The 21,888-nt window shown below is 48.5% G+C and overlaps 1 protein-coding gene across 1 annotated transcript in view; it reads right to left on the bottom strand.

The window, feature by feature from the left end:
• Window positions 1-21,888, bottom strand: part of MRPS6 (mitochondrial ribosomal protein S6) — a 71,660-nt gene that overhangs the window by 9,369 nt on the left and 40,403 nt on the right. Inside the window, exon 2 of the mRNA XM_030202173.1 lies at window positions 12,010-12,149. Coding sequence (XP_030058033.1) covers window positions 12,010-12,149 — 140 coding nt within the window. The remainder of the gene's footprint in view (window positions 1-12,009; window positions 12,150-21,888) is intronic.

Genomic DNA, 21,888 nt, shown 5'->3' with positions numbered 1-21,888 from the left:
ATGGCCAGAGAGTTTCTCTATACCATTCCTGCAATATGCAGGACAGATGCTCCACCATTAATGAAGGAGGATCTATAAGATGATTCCAGGCCGATAACTTGGTTCCACATTCGGCAAATCACAGTAAAAATACTTCTCATAGCAGGGGCGTATATGCATGGGGCCACAGGGGCCTGGACCCCCCTACCACCTGCAACGGAAGAGAGGACCTCGGCTGGCGGGGGGTTGGGGTCCCCCGCCAGCAAAGGTAAGCGATGGCAGCGGGGGAGGGTTGGCAGCGGGAGGGGGCTGGAGAGAGTCTGTGGCGGGGGGGGGGGTCTGGCAATGGCGTATATGCATGGGGCCACAGGGGCCTGGACCCCCCTACCGCCGCCAATCCGTCACCGATCTTCGCTGGCGGGGGACCCCAACCCCCGCCAGCCGAGGTCCTCTCTTCCGTTGCAGCAGGTTGCAAGTTGCAAAGCTTCCTGTTCTTCTGAGTCACGTCCTGCATGTACAACGTGCAGGACGTCAGACTCAGAATTTGAAACCGAGTCTGATGTCCTGCACGTTGTACATGTCAGACTCAGAAGAACAGGAAGCTTTGCAACTTGCAGCCTGCAATGGAAGAGAGGACCTCGGCTGGAGGGGGGTTGGGGTCCCCCGCCAGCAAAAGGTAAGCGACGGCAGCGGGGGAGGGTTGGCAGCGGGAGGGGGCTGGAAAGAGTCTGTGGCGGGGGGGGGGGGGGGGTCTGGCAATGGCGGGGGGAGGGGGCTAAAATGTGCCCCCTCCCTCTGGCTCCCCCTACTGCCAGAGTCCAGATACGCCTCTGTCTCATAGGAACAACAATCTTTTGGTGCAAATACCTACAGCTCCTGTTTCTGTTTATACCTTGGATTCTCCTAAGAAACACTGGATGATCAAGTATATTACTCACACGAGCCAAATTTTTCAAAATGATTGGGGGTGCTAAAATCCAACGGCAGTCACACCTTCCTGGACACACTCACAGAGTTTAGTTATTTATTGTATTTATGTTTTCTTGGTTATTGTACTACGTTACGCTGTTAACCAAATTGTGAATCTTTTCATAAAGGCGGTTAATAAATTAAATAAATAAAATATTGGGAGTGCTCAAGCACCCACGGAGCTGGCACCTTGGCTTATCTACCTTCCATTTTCTTTCGGTAAAGCAGGCTCCGGACCAAGAGCCTAATTCTGACACAGGCTGCAATCTGTGTTAATAACCATTTAAGTTATTATAGAGGCTCCACTCTGCATTTGTACTGGCTGTTATACTGTAAACAAGGCAATTAGTTCATTGTACCTCTCCGCCTTTATCATGCTGGCTGAACATCCAACTCAGTGAATCAAACTAGTCAGAGAACCTGTGTTAAAAACTCATTCTAAATATAAAAGTTCCCCTCCCAAGGCCAAGCCTTATATTTTATTTGGTTGCTAAATTCATGCTTCCTCCCTCAGCACTCACTCTCCATTCTCTCGAATGTGATGCTGACACATGTGGGTGCAGGGCAGTGGAAATTTCCATCCATGCAAGATGCAATGCGCTTGAGCTGAGAGTGAGAGGGAGGAAAGGAAGGAGGAGGGAACTACTCCTGAGCTCCCCCCATGCTCTACACAGCTCAGAGACAAAAACAGAAAATTCCATTGTCCACAGCTCCCAGCCAGTTTAATCACCTGCCTGTCTCACCAGTTAGGGAGCTACAATGAGAAGGACTGTTCTTAAGAATAGGGTATATGGGGGAGTAGGGTACATACTGATCACCAATGTGGGGGGGGGGGGGGGGGGGGGGGGAAGACAGAGCTCAGCTGTGGAATGCACTGGAAGGTGGAGAAGGGTGTGGAATGGGGGGGGGGGGGTGATATCCAGCTCTCTGCAAAGCGGAGTGTGATGTCACCAGAGGAGAATCACTTGTAAAATTCCATCAACCCATGCTGAGACACCACAACTATTTCGGAGAGGTTTGTGCTAGTACTGAGGACAGGCTGAGTAGTGCTGAGAACAGGATATCCGTTATCTATTTCTCTGCACCAGGCAGAGAACCCACAAAACAACCCCAAAAAGACAAACAAGATAAATCAACCAGAAAAATAAAATACAGAATTTCTCTAGAAAAAGCTGAATTGCTGGGGAATGAACGGTCTCCACTTTTCATTTCTACTGCACCATTCTGAATTTTTACAGAGATCCTAATGAAAAGAAAATAGTGTATTTGAACACTGAACAGCAAATCTAAAAACAGTCTACCTAAAAAAAATAAAATCAGGAAAAACAGTTATGCATCACAAAATGTTTATAAGGCTCGAGTGCCTGAAAGTGAGAACCACAGCTGACATCATTGGGGGGTGGGGTGGGGGGGAGGGAGCCAGCGTCCCCGGAAAACAGCAGTACATTGAAACAGAAGGTAGGAAAGTGATGCCATGGCAAGGAACATAAGAACCAGAGTCTCATGTGCCAATTCTGTGCCTCAAACAGAGTCTGCCCCTTGAGAGGCTCTGCGTTTCTCTCTTCCCCTTTAACCCTCTAACCAGCTTTCGGAAATCTTTGAAGACACATCTCTTCAACAAAGCCTACAAAAGAGATTCCAATGAAACAAATCACTCCTAAACTACTCAGGTGCATCAAAAAAACACCTCTCACACGACCTTACCTAACATCTCCCATCTAACTCCTCACCTACCTTCAGCTAATTATCGATTGTATCTAATATCATGTAATGATTATATCATAACACTACTCTGTAAGCCACATTGAGCCTGCAAATAGGTGGGAAAATGTGGGGTACAAATGCAATAAATAATAATAATAATAACAACCAGTCACATTATTTTAAATTCATGTTTCTTATTTCTAGACAATAATGGGAGTGTGCTAATGGGGGAGGGGGGCAAATCAGTGCTGAACTGTGGATCCAGGTGCTTTTATTCATAACTACCCAGGGATCATGTCCCTATTTAATATACCCAGCTTCTCACTTTTCCCTAATCTGGTCATTGCAGCCAACAGGGCTGAGACCAGGGGCCATGCACAGGGTGCTTTCCAGAGCCCTGTATCGCGGGCATTTAAACTTGGTGATTATTAAGGGCGATAGCCATGACCACCTCCCCCTCAGAGCTGCAAATACTACTTCCACAGCGCTCCCAGTTGATCCAGTATCCGTATGGTCCAACTGGAAACCGAATCAGGGACCCTCTGCTTAGAAGTTTCCTGCACTATCACAGAACAACCAGTGTAGCTTTATAGGGGTCTTTTTCTTTAAAAAAATAAAATAAAAATTTTCCCCCATGTTTCTCGAAAAGCAGGCACCTAAGTTCCTTTATAGAACATGCTGTTACCAGGCACCCAGTTATAAAATTGCCTTCTGCATTCCCATCCCACCAAATAATCCTTCTCCCAACCAGGGGCGTATCTGGACTCCAGCGGTAGGGGGGGCCAGAGCCAGAGGGCACATTTTAGCCCCCCCCGCCGCTGCCGCCGAGCCTCCACCGCCACCAATGACTCTCTCCACCCCCCTCCCGCCGCCAACCCTCCCCCGCTGCCGTTCTTACTTTTGCTGGCGGGGGACCCCAACCCCCGCCAGCCGAGGTCTGCTTCCACCTGCCGCTGCCGTAAAAACTTCTTCTTCAGCCGGCGGGGGACCCCAAACCCCCGCCAGCCGCCCCGCGGTGTTTAAAATTCATCTTCGGCCTCCGTGGCCATGCTGCTGTGATAGGCGCTGTTGAAATCCACTTCGGAGTCTGACGTCGTTGTACGTTGTACGTGCTGAGACGTCAGACTCCGAAGTGGATTTCAACAGCGCCTATCACAGCAGCATAGCCACGGAGGCCGAAGATGAATTTTAAACACCGCGGGGCGGCTGGCGGGGGTTGGGGTCCCCCGCCAGCAAAAGTAAGCAACGGCAGCGGGGGAGGTAGGGGGGTCCAGGGCAAAATCTGCGGGGGCCCAGGCCCCTGAGGCCCCACGCAGATACGCCCCTGCTCCCAACTTAGATAAAAGCACCCTACCGGATTACCTCTCAATCTCTTCTGTCTTTCCTCTTCCCTTATCTAGCTTATCTGATCTACAGGTGGCAGTGATCACCTGTCGCTTCTATCCTGCCAGGACCGCACTTTAAAATGGTGCTGGCTGGTGAGGAAGGTATGGGGGGCAGTGGGGGAATTTGTTCTGAGTGTGCAATTAAAATGGAACACATTACATTGGTCTTTATTTTTTTTTGCATGCAATAATACTTCAGATTTTTTTTTTAATGCTGTTTGAAGCGACTGCACTGGGGTCGATTGGCTGGCTTTAGATATTGCAGTCTGATCCTTATGGTAGTTTGAAGAGAAGAAGCTATCTTAAATACTCATTTCCACTTAGGTACCCCGAGATCCATTAAAATCAATAAGTCAGCAACATCTGAATTCACAGGTGTGAGGAACTTAGAGCTCACAAACATAACTACTACGACGTTATCACCATCCTATTGAGGCAGCTTGGACAGAGAAATCATATTAATTTGTTAATTCTGTTTAAGTTTGGTTCAGTCCTGCAAGTGGTAGAATGCCATCTGGGTTTAATTACTCAAAATGTCTAGCTTTTGCTAGACTAGAGGTTAGAAAGGTCAGAGAGAAATGAAACTTTCTTTGTCCCTTTTTGAGTGATGGATTGTTAAGGCTGGTTCATAAGTATTATTTACCACATCTGGATGCCATTCTAAGTAAGGCATAGTGGACAATCTCGAGGGGATCAGCAAGCAAGCTGTTTTAAAAGATTAGGCTGAATGCTGTTTAGAAGGAGATAGAGTAGATTTAAATAATTCTAGATAATTTAGATTTTGTCTTATCAGGAATTCTGATTTTTGCTTATTTTAAAATATGTTTTATTCTGTTTAATTAATAAGTTTTATTTCTCCCTGTAAAATCTCTTTTCAATTCAGTGTCTGACTTTCAAGTGAGATTTGTCTGCAGTTTAAGAGGTCATCATCTGGTTTGAATTATCCACAGTCCTAGCTAGGTGAAAGAGGTCAGGAAAAGTCAACTCTTCTCCTTGATGGATTATAGCTAAGTGTAGGACTGGTCTCCTGAAAGTAATAACAAACCATGTCTGTGTGCCATTAAGCAAGATTGGCCCCTTAATGAATGCCAGAGTCCAGTTAGCAGTTAGTATGACGTTATCTGAGAATTTAATAATAATAAAATGCAGAAGATAGGTGCCACATTGTCTAGTTTGAGAGGCCCCAGGTCATAGGTCAGTTTAGGAAATATCTCAAACCTATGTAACTGATATTTTTGAGTAAATGTGTAGAGATAATTAGTTCAAGACAGGGTAATCAATCTATTCTTTACCATCTGGTGAGAAAGGGGGGCTAGAGGGGTTTAGGACAATATATAAATGAGAACAGAAGCAGCTTACGTTAGAAGAGAAGGAACCAAGACAGGAGACACAAGACACAGAGAGCTGAAGAGAAGGAGAGAGCTAGCACTGATGTCCTACTTTGTTTGCTGGCAAATAAAGAAGATTTCTCTCTCATTCTGGTGTGTGGTGTTTGACTCCTGAAGTACCACAGATTCTGCTAACAATAGTGGTAATTCCTGCAACACTATAGCTGGTCTCAGTTTTTCTGCTTCAGAACAGGGGCCAGTGTCAACTTTATACTGGAACAGGGCCTGATAGGGTAAGGAAATGGGGTGCTTTCACTGATCCCTGCATTCACTCACAGCCTGCTGTTGCCATGTTATTCCTAATAGCAGAACTCATGACTGGCTCCAGCAGCATTCTTTATTTTAGGGGAGGGCTGACAAAGGGAAGAGGTAACATAGTAGATGACGGCAGAAAAAGGGTATGATACATACCTGTAGCAGTTGTTCTCCGAGGACAGCAGGCTGATTGTTCTCACGACTGGGTGACGTCCGCGGCAGCCCCCACCAACCGGAAATAAGCTTCGCGGGACGGTCGGCACGCAGGGCACGCCCACCGCGCATGCGCGGCCGTCTTCCCGCCCGTGCGCGACCGCTCCCGCCAGTTGAATGACTAGCAAAAAATATGAAACACACAACTCCAAAGGGGAGGAGGGAGGGAAGGTGAGAACAATCAGCCTGCTGTCCTCGGAGAACAACTGCTACAGGTATGTATCATACCCTTTCTCCGAGGACAAGCAGGCTGCTTGTTCTCACGACTGGGGTATCCCTAGCTCTCAGGCTCACTCAAAACAAGAACCCAGATCAATTGAACCTCGCAACGGCGAGGGTAGAACAGAAATTGACCTACGAAGAACAACTAACTGAGAGTGCAGCCTGACCAGAATAAATTCGGGTCCTGGAGGGTGGAGTTGGATTTACACCCCAAACAGATTCTGCAGCACCGACTGCCCGAACCGACTGTCGCGTCGGGTATCCTGCTGGAGGCAGTAATGAGATGTGAATGTGTGGACAGATGACCACGTCGCAGCCTTGCAGATCTCTTCAATAGTGGCTGACTTCAAGTGGGCCACTGACGCTGCCATGGCTCTGACACTATGAGCCGTGACATGACCCTCAAGAGTCAGCCCAGCCTGGGCGTAAGTGAAGGAAATGCAATCTGCTAGCCAATTAGAGATGGTGCGTTTCCCGACAGCGACCCCTAGCCTGTTAGGGTCGAAAGAAACAAACAATTGGGCGGACTGTCTGTTGGGCTGTGTCCGCTCCAAGTAGAAGGCCAATGCTCTCTTGCAGTCCAATGTGTGCAACTGACGTTCAGCAGGGCGGGTATGCGGCCTGGGGAAGAATGTTGGCAAGACAATTGACTGGTTAAGATGGAACTCCGACACCACCTTCGGCAGGAACTTTGGGTGGGTGCGGAGCACTACTCTGTTGTGATGAAATTTGGTATATGGAGCATGAGCTACTAGGGCTTGAAGCTCACTGACCCTACGAGCTGAAGTAACTGCCACCAAGAAAATGACCTTCCAGGTCAAGTACTTCAGATGGCAGGTATTCAGTGGCTCAAAAGGAGGTTTCATCAGCTGGGTGAGGACGACGTTGAGATCCCATGACACAGCAGGAGGCTTGATAGGGGGCTTTGACAAAAGCAAGCCTCTCATGAATCGAACGACTAAAGGCTCTCCAGAGATGGCTTTGCCTTCCACACGATAATGGTAAGCACTAATCGCACTAAGGTGATTCCTTACTGAGTTGGTCTTGAGGCCAGACTCTGATAAGTGCAGAAGGTATTCAAGCAGGTTCTGTGCAGGGCAAGAACGAGGTTCTAGGGCCATGCTCTCACACCACACGACAAACCTCCTCCACTTGAAAAAGTAACTCTTTTTAGTGGAATCCTTCCTAGAGGCAAGCAAGACCCGGGAGACACCCTCAGACAGACCCAACGCAGTGAAGTCTACGCCCTCAACATCCAGGCCGTGAGAGCCAGAGACTGAAGGTTGGGGTGCAGCAACGCTCCGTCGTTCTGCGAAATGAGAGTCGGAAAACACTCCAATCTCCACGGTTTTTCGGAGGACAACTCCAGAAGAAGAGGGAACCAGATCTGACGGGGCCAAAAGGGCGCGATCAGAATCATGGTGCCGCGGTCTTGCTTGAGCTTCAGTAAGGTCTTCCCCACCAAAGGTATGGGAGGATAAGCATACAGGAGGCCGGTCCCCCAATGGAGGAGAAAGGCATCCGACGCTAGCCTGCCGTGTGCCTGAAGTCTGGAACAGAACAGAGGCAGCTTGTGGTTGGTCTGAGAGGCGAAAAGGTCCACCGAGGGGGTGCCCCACGCTCGGAAGATCTTGCGTACCACTCTGGCATGGAGCGACCACTCGTGCGGTTGCATGACTCTGCTCAGTCTGTCGGCCAGACTGTTGTTTACGCCTGCCAGGTACGTGGCTTGGAGGAGCATGCCGAACCGACACGCCCAACGCCACATCCCGACGGCCTCCTGGCACAGGGGGCGAGATCCGGTGCCCCCCTGCTTGTTGACGTAATACATTGCAACCTGATTGTCTGTCCGAATTTGGATAATTTGACAGGACAGCCGATCTCTGAAAGCCCTCAGTGCGTTCCAGATCGCTCGGAGCTCCAGGAGGTTGATCTGCAGATCCTTTTCCTGGAGGGACCACAGACCCTGAGTGTGGAGCCCATCGACATGGGCTCCCCACCCCAGGCGAGATGCATCCGTCGTCAGCACTTTCGTGGGCTGCGGAATTTGGAATGGGCGTCCCAGGGTCAAATTGGTCCGGATGGTCCACCAGAGCAGTGAAGTGCGGCAACTGGTGGGGAGGCGGATGACATCTTCTAGATTCCCGGTGGCCTGGAACCACTGGGAAGCTAGGGTCCATTGAGCAGATCTCATGTGAAGACGAGCCATGGGAGTCACATGAACTGTGGAGGCCATATGACCCAGAAGTCTCAACATCTGCCGAGCTGTGATCTGCTGAGACGCTCTGGTCTGCGAAGCCAGGGTCAAGAGATTGGTGGCCCTCGCTTCGGGAAGGTAGGCCTGAGCTGTCTGGGAATTCAGCAGCGCTCCTATGAATTCCAGAGACTGAGTTGGCTGGAGATGGGACTTTGGGTAATTTATCACAAACCCCAGCAGCTCCAGAAGTTGGATAGTGCACTGCATGGACCGGAGGGCTCCTGCCTCCGAGGTGTTCTTGACCAGCCAATCGTCGAGATATGGGAACACGTGCACTCCCAGCTTGCGTAGATAGGCCGCTACCACCACGAGGCACTTGGTAAACACTCGTGGGGCAGAGGCGAGCCCAAAGGGCAGCACACAATACTGAAAGTGGCGTGCGCCCAGACGGAATCTGAGATACTGTCTGTGAGCTGGCAGTATCGGTATGTGAGTATATGCGTCCTTTAAATCCAGGGAACATAGCCAATCGTTTTTCTGAATCATTGGCAGAAGGGTGCCCAAGGAAAGCATCCTGAACTTTTCTTTGACCAGGAATTTGTTCAGGCCTCTCAGGTCTAGGATGGGACGCATCCCCCCTGTTTTCTTTTCCACAAGGAAGTACCTGGAATAGAATCCCTGCCCTTCCTGCCCGGGTGGTACGGGCTCGACCGCATTGGCGCTGAGAAGGGCGGAGAGTTCCTCTGCAAGTACCTGCTTGTGATGGGAGCTGAAAGACTGAGCTCCCGGAGGACAATTTAGAGGCAGGGAGGCCAAATTCAGGGCGTATCCGCACCGCACTATTTGGAGAACCCACTGATCGGAGGTTATGAGAGGCCACCTTTGGTGAAAAAATTTTAACCTCCCTCCGACCGGCAGATCGTCCGGTACGGACACTTGTAGGGCGGCTATGTTCCCGTGGATCCAGTCAAAAGCCCGTCCCCGGCTTTTGCTGTGGTGGCGCAGGGGGCTGCTTAGGCGCACGCTGTTGACGAGAACGAGCGCGCTGGGGCTGTCCCTGTGCCTGACGAGGCCTTCGGGCCGGCTGGTTGTACCTACGCTTTGCAAAAGAATAGGGTGCAGCCTGCCGTGCCCGGGAAAAACGCCCACCCGTGGGGGCGGGTGCTGAAGGCGCCCGGTGGGAGAGCTTGTCGAGAGCGGTTTCCCGCTGATGCAGTTGGTCCACCATCTGCTCGACCTTCTCACCGAAAATGTTATCCCCCCGGCAAGGGACGTCAGCCAGTCTCTGCTGGGTGCGGTTGTCCAGGTCAGAGGCACGCAGCCATGAGAGCCTGCGCATCACTATACCTTGGGCCGCAGCACGAGATGCCACGTCACAGGTGTCAAAAATCCCCCTGGACAGGAACTTTCTGCACGCCTTCAGCTGCCTGACCACCTCCTGATAAGGCCTGGACTGCTCCGGCGGGAGCTTATCGACCAGGTCCGCCAGCTGTTGCACATTGGTCCGCATGTGGATGCTCATATAGAGCAGGTAAGATTGGATGCGGGTCACGAGCATGGAGGATTGGTAGGCCTTCCTCCCAAATGAGTCCAGAGTGCGAGACTCCCGCCCCGGGGGCGCCGAGGCGGTATCCCTCGAACTCCGTGCCCTCTTGAGAGCAGAATCCACGACCGCTGAGTCATGGGGCAACTGGGGCCGCATGAGCTCTGGGTCAGAGTGGATCCTGTACTGGGACTCTGCTTTCTTGGGAATGGTGGGATTAGTTAGTGGTCGCACCCAGTTCCGGAGCAGCGTCTCCTTCAGGACATTGTGCAGCGGTACCGTGGAGGACTCTCTAGGTGGTGATGGATAGTCGAGGACCTCGAGCATCTCGGCCCTCGGCTCTTCCACAGAGACCACGGGAAAGGGAATGCTTATAGACATATCCCGCACAAAGGAGGCAAAGGAGAGACTCTCAGGAGGTGAGAGCTTCCTCTCCGGTGACGGCGTGGGGTCCGAGGGAAGGCCCGTAGACTCCTCTGAGGAGAAATATCTCGGGTCCTCCTCTTCCCCCCACGAGTCCTCATCCTCGGTATCGGACATTAGCTCATGTAGCTGCGTCCGGTACCGGGCCCGGCTCGACGTCGAGGCACCGAGGTCTCGGTGTCGTCGAGCGGTGGACCCCCGCGCCGGCGGGGACGGAGCTCCCTCCATCGACGTCGACGGGGACTCCACCTGCGTGGCTGTCGAGACCGGCACCGCAAGCGGCGGCGGTGTCGACTGCCCCGGCGCCGGGCTAGAGCTCGCCGGCGCCACAGTCATCGGCGCCGAGGGCGCAAGCACCCCCGGCGCCGGCACAGCCTGGCGCATCAGCCCTTCCAGGATCCCCGGAAGGATGGCTCTGAGGCACTCGTCCAGGCCCGCTGCCGGGAAAGGCGGTGGGGCCGGTAAGGGTGTCGGTGCCGGAAGCTGCTGGGGGCCAGGAGACGGCACCGAGGTGCCGGAACCCCGACGTGTCGGTACCTCCACCACCGACGGAGATCTCTCCTCTCTGCGATGACGCTTCGGCGTCGACTCCTCTTCAGGGTGCACCGAGGGCTCCCGGTGACGGCGCTTCTTGTCTTTTTTCCGGTGCACGTCACCGGTGCCGGAGGGCATGGAGGAGGAGGAGGTCGATCCCCCTCGGTCTCGGGGTACCGGGTCCGACAGGGTTCGGTCCCGTGGCTCACGAGTTGAGGGAGTGACCGGGGCCGACTGCCCACGCGGTCTCTCTACCCCACTCTCGCCGGCGGACCGGCGGGCTGACGGGACCTGTTCTCCTGGGGTCGCTGCCATCGGTGCCGATGTCTCGGGCATCGATACCGGTACCGAAGAACCGGCCTTCGATACCGATGCCGTCGAGGTCGACGTCGAGGGGCCGGCGCAAGTTCCAAAAAGACGGTCCCGCAGAACTTGCCTCGCAACCTGAGTCCGTTTCCGGAGACCTAGACACAAAGAACACGACTTGAGATTGTGCTCCGGCCCGAGGCACTGGAGGCACCAAGCGTGGGTGTCGGTCTGCGAGATCGGCCGGCCGCAGCGACCACACTTTTTAAATCCACTCGGGACCTTCGAGGACATCGACGGAAAAATCGCGTCGGCGAAGTCAAAGTCGTCAATGGTGGCTGGAATCACACCACGAAAAAAGAAACGACCGAGCGACCACTAGGCCGCAACGTGGCGTCCCCGCTAGAAGCGAGGGAAAAGGGGAGCGCGTGCTCCACACGCGCAGGTTTTTTTTTTTTGTTTGTTTGTTTTGAAACAAAAGGGAAACCGTACGGTAACCAGAAGCAAAGCGACGATCCGCGTAAACGCGATCGAGAAAATCCGGCGGCTGAAAACAGAGAGAGTGGCAAAAGCACAACTCTCTCCAGTCGCGGAAAAAAAGGAACTGGCGGGAGCGGTCGCGCACGGGCGGGAAGACGGCCGCGCATGCGCGGTGGGCGTGCCCTGCGTCCCGACCGTCCCGCGAAGCCTTTTTCCGGTTGGTGGGGGCTGCCGCGGACGTCACCCAGTCGTGAGAACAAGCAGCCTGCTTGTCCTCGGAGAACAAGCAGATACATGCATGTAAGCCACCAAAAATCAGTAAATCTAATCGACTGAAGGAATCACAACTTATACATCAGGTAACCTCAATGCACTACTGGATAAAGCCCCACAGGTTTAGAGAGAACATACCCTCCTCTGGTATGCTGCTGACTGTGTTTGAAGATTCTGTACGGAAGTGACCTCTCTCCCAAGCTTTCCAAGTTCCTCACCACTGCACCGTGTTTCATGAGGGCCTCCACTGTGCGCTTCAGTGTGGCGGCTGTCTCGGGCTGGGGAAAGATGGGAGAAGCAAAAAGGAGGCGTTGTTTTTTTAAATATGATAAAACACAACAGGGCGCATGGCACTGCAGTAAACCAGAACAGGTCATGGAGTTGGCATGCTGTTAATTATATCCCTAAAATACACTTGAAGGGATCAGTAAAAGACTCATCCCTTCCATCACCCACCACAGGACACCACTGAGGAAACACAGATTTTGGTATTCTACAGTTCTCTTGGACAATACAACTAAGCCCTGAATTTACATATTGCCAATTGACACAGCTTTATTTTGAGTGTTCTATTTTCTACCTGTTATCAGGGCACTTTTCACAACCCACCACCAAAGAGGTGAGGGTCCATCAAACATATAAACGGCGAGTGACCGTACTCGCCGCAAATGCGCAGTAGAGACCTTCTCTGCCCCGCCCCCACGTCAATATGTGATGACGGGGGGCGGAACAGGCAGAGAAGAAGAACGAAGGCCGACGTCGGCAGCTCAGCAGAGCTCAGTGCTGCCTTCCCGGACCCTCGCTGTTTCAATAGCGGAGCGAGGGCCCGGCCGGGTGGAAGGTGGGTGGTGACGGCTCGGTGGGGGGGGCGCGAACTCGGAGGGGGAGGGGCAGCGGCGAACTCGGCAGTGGGGGCGGGCCTTTCAACCCCCCCTTCCTATAATAGCCCGTTTTTACGGGCTCAAAGTCTAGTTTTATATAGAACTAGTAAGAGAGGCCCGTTTCCGAAAGAAATGAAACAGGCGCTAGCAAGAGTCTACGCCCCTGTCCCTCCCTCTCTCTCCTCTGAGTTCCAGTCCCCCTACCTCCCTCCCTCTCCTCCGAGTTCCAGCCCCCCTACCTCTCCTCCAAATTCCAGGCACCCCTCCCCTTCGAGTTCCAAGACGCCCCTCCCTCTCCTCCAAGTTCCAGACCCCCGCGCCTCCCCCCCTCGCTCTCTCTGTCCCCTCCGAGTGCAAGCATGACCTGTCCTCCGGCAGCCCCTCGCCTTCCTGCGTGCCGGCTGTAATTTAAAAATTCTTACCTTGGGTTCAGGCGTCTGCAGTGAAGGCGAGCGGCGCTTCAGACTGCCTTCTCATGTGTCTCAGCTCTGCCTCTGGTCCCGCCCTTCCGAGGCAGAGCTGAGACACATGGGAAGGCAGTCTGAAGCGCCGCTCGCCTTCACTGCAGACGCCTGAACCCGAGGTAAGAATTTTTAAATTACAGCCGGCACGCAGGAAGGCGAGGGGCTGCCGGAGGACAGGTAATGCTTGCACTCGGAGGGAAAAGAGAGAGGGAGGGAGGCGCAGGGCCATGGAACTTGGAGGAGAGGGGGGGCGTGGAACTCAGAGGGGAGGGGGGCCTCCTGCAACTCGAGGGGAGGGAGAGAGACATGAAACTCAGAGGGGAGGGGGCGAATCTCTACTCACCTCCGCCAGCTGGTGCTGGGTTCCCTTCCCTCTCATTGATCCGCCCTCTGACATCATCGCAAGGGCAGACCAATGGGAAGCGTGTTACGAACCCAGGCATCCAGATGGAGGTGCAAATTATTATATAGGATGCTGAGATTGGAATTGAGACATCCAGGTTGGAACCTGCTCACACTATGGCAGTATTTAACAAAAAGTTCTGTAAAATACGTACAAGGGTGTGCTGAAGTTGACGTTATTAGCCAGGACGTGCAGCAGGAGCTGCCCTTTTACAAATATACATGAAAAAGTGAGTGGTACAAACTCAGCAGCAGCTTCCACACGTACCACTTCCATGTATCACCTGCCTATTTTACAAAAAAAAAACATAAGTCCTGCCAATTATGTACAAGGCTACAATTTTTATTGTTTGTCATTTTAGAGGAGGAAACATGTAAATTCCTGGTCAAAACCAGCATTTTTTTTTTTTTATGTGTGCATGCCTTTGAGTTAGTGTGAAACCCAGATTTTGTTTCCCCCATAAAAGTATATTCCCATTATAAAATGTGGAATACACAGATTTTTGGCCTGCCCAAGCCACGCCCAACCCAACCCCCCTTGAAAACTCTGCGTGGATCTACAGAGCAGCTTTCTGCATCACCATTTATATACGGAAAGGTTTCTAAATTAAAGGCCTCAATCTTGATTGCATTCTCAGGTCAGATGCCTCACAAAGGCTGCCATCTTACATGATGTAGAGAAAGCAGGTTTAGGAAAAGCTAGGGTTACCTTATGTCCTCTTTTTGGACATCTTCAGATTTCCTCTCTCTTTTATGTGCCTATGATCAACACACCTACCCACACAATGAAAGAAACCATCTCTGGCTTATTAGTCAGTCTGGAGAAAAACATATTGCTGATCCCCTCTCTGCTCCCCTGCTGGTTGAATCTGTCAAAGGAATTTTGTTTGTGCAGCATGAATTTTAAGCATATGTCATACTAAGCCTTTCACTCGTACCTCAGAAGCCAGCCAATGGGATATGCGCTCTTATAATAAACATGCTTAGGCTCAGACTCAGTCGAACTCAAATCCAGAAGTTCTTGAAAAGTAGATTGTCTACTGCTGTTTGATGTGTGTTCATTAACTACAATTAAATATTTCTTTAGCAAAGTTAGCAACCATTTTTATTTTTTCTGTCCTCTTTTTGTCTCCGCAAACATGGTAACCCTAGGAAAAGCAGATCAACATGCAATGGCAGCTGGATCAATTCATTCAGAACAGCAATATGCATTAGAGACAACTTATACATTGGAGGAGTGGCCTAGTGGCTAGAGCACTGGTCTTGCAAGCCAGAGGAGGCCACTTCAAATCCCGCTGCTGCTCCTTGTGATCTTGGGCAAGTCACTTAACCCTCCATTGCCTCAGGTACAAACTTAGATTGTGAGCCCTCCTGGGATAGAGAAATATCCAGAGCACCTGAATGTAACTCACCTTGAGCTACTACTGAAAAAGGTGTGAGCAAAATCAAAAAAATAAATAAATAAACCCTGCACAATTATAAAATATTTTCTTCTGTAATTGCTATTTTTTTTTCCTATTTCAGAAGCCCCTTCCATTTCTTGTTTTCTTTTTGACACAGCAGTTCCTCCTGCTCCTTCGGGCCTCTAGTTCATTCAAAAGCCCAGCTCAGATCCTGGCACCTTGAGCCTTCACTTATTAAATCAAGGAAAGCATCCGCTGGGTTGTAACATCTTACTCTCACCCCCTTCCCCAATATACTTTCATGGACAGTCCCAAGCCAGGGTCCATGGCCAAGGACTGCAGCCCCATACAATCATGGGCCTTCAATCCAGCGACCATTTGGCAGTCTTGCTCCCATTCCCCTAATTGGTCAGTATCAAGTTCAGAGCCCATCAGACATTCTTCAAATCCATTCATATGTTTCCCCCCACCCCCACGAGCTCTCACTCCTCATTCTTATCTATGGGAATTACTTGCCCTACAACACAAAAGGTAGGACTACAAGAAGGACAAGGCTGGCCCTTTTTAAATGAATTCAGGGCCGGCTCATGGCACCTTGAGCCAACTTTTAGGATGGTACCCTCCTATTGGTGTACCCCCCCCCCAAGCTATTATCCCCCTCCCCCACCTTTAAATGCAGTTCCCTCTCCTGAATATCGATGGTGCTTTACCTAGCGCTACCCAAAGCAGTGGCCCGGCATCCTCCCTCTGCTGCACCCCAGCCCCTTTGGGCATAACTTCCTGTTTCCACAGGTGCACAGCATGAGGAAGACACTAGGGCGCTAATGCGGGTAGTGTTATGCGAAACGCAGTCTGTGCTTGGGAGAGAAGAACTGCCTTTAGACATAGATGTGAAAAGGTGGCCTGAGACGAAAGAGGAAGGGGGTTGCTGGCTCTTCTCTGTCCCTGCACATGCACCACCACCAGGTAAGCTCTGGGCCAGCTTAACCTATAAGGCTAATGCCACCACAGGCTCAGGTGTTTGGCGCCCTTGGCTACAGCCTCACCTGGTCCATAAGATTCATGCAGGGCCGGCTTAACCTATCTACAGGTTGACCAATAGACTTTCACCGGAAGATACGTTACAGCAGGAGCTCTCACAGGATCAATATTCAAATTTATTCTGGGTAGCATCTGTTTTTACTAGTATTTCTCCCACTTTGTGGCTTTGTTTTGACAGACACCGGCATTTTTTTCTTGGCTTCAGCATAGGCAGAGTTGTCGTCATCCCCAGGTCATCGATAGTAAATTAAATCTTTTTGAAATGTGACTATTTCAGGCATGCACAAGCTGGAAGGGAAAGAATTCTGCATCTGTATATTTGATAGATCGTCCAACCAAGGAAGACAAGATTTCCAAATCAAATAATTACTATCCTGCAAAATCATAAAAGAGGATCATGCTCCTGGAACCCCACGGGATAAAGTTTCCCCTGCTCTTTCCTGGCTACAAAACAACAGCCCGAGCTTCAAGCCACCAACCTCGTGTAGCTAAGCAGGAGATGAGATGTTAAAAGCAAGTAAACAAGCCCTGAGCATACCTAAAACTGCGCCAGGCTGAATGGAAGAACTTTAGCTATGCCAGGCCTTGTCTACAGTGCTTCCTGTTGTCACTGGGAATGCCACCCAATGTAGACCAAGTTGGGGGGGGGGGGGGGTGCCATTGGTTGCAGAAGTACCCCGTGTCTGATCAAAGTCAATATTTGTGTGAGGTAGAACATTAAAAAAAATAAGGTGAAAAAAGCAATACCTCACATCTACCAGTTTAATGTTTTCCAGAAAGCTTTTTTTTTTTTTTTTTTTGGGGGGGGGGGGGGGGGGGGGGTGTTGAAAGCTGCAATTACCACCTTGGACTTTAATACAAAGGTTTATAGTTTATGTATGAGGGAGCAATGCATGGTTTTTGTTACCGCGTATAGAAATGTGAGGCAGTAAACGTACCTGATCAGGTTTACAAGAGACGTACCATGAGCTCCAATACATACTACTACTACTACTACTTAACATTTCTAGAGCGCTACTAGGGTTACGCAGCGCTGTACAATTTAACAAAGAGAGACAGTCCCTGCTCAAAGAGCTTACAATCTAATACATAGTAAATGACGGCAGATAAAGACTTGTACGTTCCATCCAGTCTGCCCAACAAGATAAGCTAAAAGGTATTTTAGCTTATGTAAATGAGTTTATGTGACAGTCTATTCTTTCACACCTAAGCTTCTCTGAATCAATGTAACTTGGGCATGGCCACACATGCTACTGTGGTGAGGTATGTGTGCATTGATGCCATTACCGATGGGATCATTTACAGATCTGAAGACTGCAATAAAGTTGCAGCACCCAGTTTTTGCCCTTGCCAATTTGGCATGTGTTCAGATTTTATTGATCTGCTAAAACTAGGGTGCAACCACCCATCCGGTCAAGGATTTGGTTAAATTTCCACACCTAAGAGAAGTGGTCTCTGCCTCTAACCTTGTTTCTAGTTACATCCTTGGACACATGTGATCTATCTTAAGTGCGTTATGGTTCATTTCTGTTGCTCCTTAAGAAGGCCACATCTGCAGGGACAGCTAATCAGCACCTTGTATTTTCAGTAAAGAAAAATGGAGTGCAAACACACGTCTATCCCAACAGGCTGGCGGCCATATTTGAAGAAAATCCTCCAATACATAATTTTAAGGTGTATTTCTATTTAACCCACGAGCCATGCGAGTGAGAGAATGATAATCAACAAACTGGACTGGGCCATCACAAATCTTGCCCAGAACGAACACTCAGGGCTCTTTTTACAAAGCCACCCTAGCAAATCTGGCGATGCAAATGCGACGAAGTCCATAGGAAATGCTTCAGTCTACATTCTTGCCCCATTCAGAATGTGCTCCAAGAACTATCGAGTTGAACAATCACGTATCTGCAAACGTACACAGTCAAAGTGCCTAACAAGGGCACCCATTTCTTCTTTCCTTCTACAGACCATGAAAAACAGACATAAGTATTTATCATGTATTTTATTAGAAGAAAGCCAACTTTGTTAATATATATGAAATATGGAACCAATTTGACACAAAAATAGATACAACAGTAAAAAAACAAACAAACCCAAAACACATTTATGTACAAGCCAGCATTTTAGTAGATATACGTCTCTAACACTAGCTGGGCACAGATCATAAAATACAAAATCAAAGTGTAAATAAGAGATTCATGATAAAATTTATTTTCTTCACCAAGAAGACTATTAATTTTGCACAGCAACTATTTTAACATACATTTTAAGACATGTACTTAAGACAAAGTTAATCACACTAAGCGTACACAATTTTTTTTTTTTAATAGTTTTTTGTTCAACACCCTTGATCTTTCTCCAACTTTTTTCTTTTTTTTTTAAACATACCTAACACAGTGATTTGACCAAGCACTGACCGAGTGGTCATCACACAAACAGTTTCACAAAAATAACACATCTGTGTTTCAAGCACATTCCACAAAATGAAGGGCCCTGCTTACTAAGCCGCACTGTAGGCTTGCTAACGTTTTCCACGCGCTAACTCTAAAGACACCCATAGGAATATATGGGTGTCTCTAGAACACGCAAAGTTTTAGAACACGCTAAAAGGTTAGCACACCTACAAGCGCGACTTAGTAAACAGGACCCAAAGTGCACGCACAAATACCGACCACATGGGAAAAACGATCAACCTCTAAGCTTGCCCTTGGGAACAGCGGCACCAAGCATCAAGTCTTCAACCCCCCTCCCCAAAATATTTTCTCTCTTTACTAACTGATTGATGGCACTGCTCCTGACAGAGCAAACTTGGGCAAATTATGTTTATACGTGTCCCATCTTTGTGTCGTTTTCTAAAAAAGAAATTGAGATAACTTGTGGTAATTCTACTCCGATTTTGAGGAAAGGAGCGTCTTAAAACATGTCAAATCTACCACATACTTCACAGTGAAACAAAATCAGCAACTTATTCAGGTATATTTACAGCTTACAGAACAAAACGATTGAACAGATATCCACTGAAAATTCACACACACATTTAAATTAGAAGATGCTTTACATTTTTATAAAAAGTATTTCTTTGTTTACAGAAATATCATGTGTAACAATTCCAAAGCAGCGTCTACTTGAGAGGTCACAGAATGGAAACAGATCACACCTATAAGAAACAGTATTTAAAATGTGGTACACAAAAGTATTTCCATGCCTGCCCCTGGAAAATGGACGGCGAGTGCATCAAAATCCTTTAGCGCACATCTTGGAGTTATCATACTTATACAAATAACCTGGAAGAAAAATAAAAATGTAAAAAGGAAAAAAACAAAAAACTGTTCAGGTCTCAAAATTTCAGTAGAACAGAACGACATCATTTCGAGGTCATTAAGCACAGCAAAAGCTCTTTTGCCATAGGTCAGAATGTCATGCCATATAATACATCATGAAGGGGTCCTTTTACAAAGGCATGCTAGTGGTTTTAGGGTACGCCAGTGGCGTTTTTAGGGCGGCTGAAACCCGGGGCGGATCACCGATGCGCCCCCCCCCCCCCCCCCGGCGAAACCTGTTCCGGGGCAGAGGGAGCACAGAACGAGCAGAGCAGACAGGCGTGCACCAGGGGCGAACCGCACCCACCGCCCCCCCCCCCCCAGGAACGCCACTGGAGTACGTTAAACGCTAGCGAAGCCCATGGAAATATATGAGTGACTAATGTTTAGCGCATGCTTATTTTCAGCGCACGTTAAAAACACTAGCACGCCTTTGCAAAAGGATTCCTAAAAGAGGACTCCGACACAAGGTCACATGATGCGTCACATGATCCAGAAGTTAGTATTGTGGATAGACAAGACCATTTGACTACGTAAATAAGTTTGCAAGCTCATTAAGATTAATATTGTATTGATGTCACTACTAAAGTTTTTTTTTCTTTTTCTTTTTTTTTTATTGGCTACCTGAGCCTCAAGCAAGTAAAATTCAAAGTATGTAATCAAAGCTGCAGACAAACATCTTGAGGCAAGGAACTACCTAAGTTGTACTTGAGGCAACAAAGGGTGAACTTGAGGCAACAAAAGGTGAAAGTCGCAACAACATTGGTGGGAGAAGCAGATTTGTATACTGGGTTCCCTGGTTCTCACTCTACTGCTCTAACCATTGGCAAAAGCTTGTAAACCTTTTCCTCATTGGCATAAAACGGCACAGTTCCCATTTTACTTAAGAGGTAAAATAAATTCTAAACATTCCAAGACATCTTCTGGATGTCTAGAAAAGTTTAAAAACACACTTTGGTAAAGAGTGCAAAGGGAGCCAAGTGATGGTATATGCCATAAAGAGCTCTATAGAACGGACTCCTGCCACTGGTAGCACAAGATGGAAAAACAATTAAAGCTAGACAAATTTAGAAGACAAACAGTACACACAAACAAAAATAGAATATTCCCTGGGTGAAGATAACTGGGCTAACTGAAGCACTGCTGTGTATGGACTCAAAAAGTTTAAAAAAAATGTTCTCTAGAATCCTGGCTGAATCTCGAGGATATGCGCTCAATTGACACTCGATTGACCTTTGCAGAAGGCAACTGGAGCACAAAACCACCACAAGATTCTGGTCCATGAATTAGCCAAAAAAAAAAAAGTACCCACCCTTGTTAATAGGTTGCTCAAGGAGAGACCATGATACAAGTAAAATTTCACAACGAAAATATAAATACACTTTAAAGAAAGGAAAGAGAGCAGATGTTGGTTTGGTACTCTTTCAAACCTAAAACCATGTTGACATCCGTTCTAAGCTTTATGGAAAAAAAAAAAAAAAAGATCACATGACTTGCCATCTTGGGCATATTTATACTATGAATGTTTTTAAGTTATGTTTTGAATAACTTTAGCTAAGCTTTTTTTTTTTTTTTTTTTTTTTTTTAAATATAGATGAGCCTACAATAGCTCAAACTTTTGAGAATCTTATTCAAGAGCACTGGTACAAAGAATATGACCAACTACCTACAGTGATGAAGGAATCGAGTCATCGACTAATGAACATTAAATGCACAGATGTTCAAGTAATTGGGGCACTTGTTCTGTTGCTTAACTGGACTCAAAAAGTCTTGGCACTACAAACGCTTAAAAAAAAAAAAAAAAAAAGAAGATTAGCAAGAACCCATCAAACCTGCTGAAATCCTGAGCCGATACTGGAAATAAAACACACAGAATACATCAGAGCCCTCCACCTCAAATTAGCATATGAGAGTGGAACAAACAAACAAAAGTATTCCAGGAAAAAGATTCTACGAAGACAGGTAAAAATACCAAAAATAAATAAAATAAATAAAAGAGAGACGAAGATATATTCTAGCATGTTTCCAGAGAAATATCCTCTAATATCTAACCTACAATATTGTAGATATAGCATGAGACCCCCCACACAGCATATGCCCATCCAACCAAGAGCACCCTAATATATGTCTCCAGTGTAGACCACAGCATAGCCAAAAACTGTACAAGGCCTTCTGTTTTAACTTCCCTAACTAGAATAGAGGGAGCAGAACCTGCTGGCTGAGTCACAAGTCATCCTCCTTCCTAAAATGCAGCCCTCAGAATTAGCAGGGAGCTGAGAAAATGACCATCAGCTATCCTCACAGTTGATAATGAAAGGCAAGAATGAGGCACCTGCAATAATAATCCAAACATGGAGGCCAATGGTCATCTTTGGCTCCAAGTTTAATCTTCATGCATGCATCCTTCAGGAGAAAAATGCTGTGTTAAACTTCCAGCCCCATCCCTCTGCCAACAGCAAGGGTCGTCATCCTATTAGCAGTAAAAACAAATGTTTTGCCAAAAATG

Source organism: Microcaecilia unicolor, chromosome 4 (genome assembly GCF_901765095.1).
Source record: "Microcaecilia unicolor chromosome 4, aMicUni1.1, whole genome shotgun sequence".
Taxonomy (NCBI): domain Eukaryota; kingdom Metazoa; phylum Chordata; class Amphibia; order Gymnophiona; family Siphonopidae; genus Microcaecilia; species Microcaecilia unicolor.
This window is presented reverse-complemented; position numbering and strand designations above follow the sequence as displayed.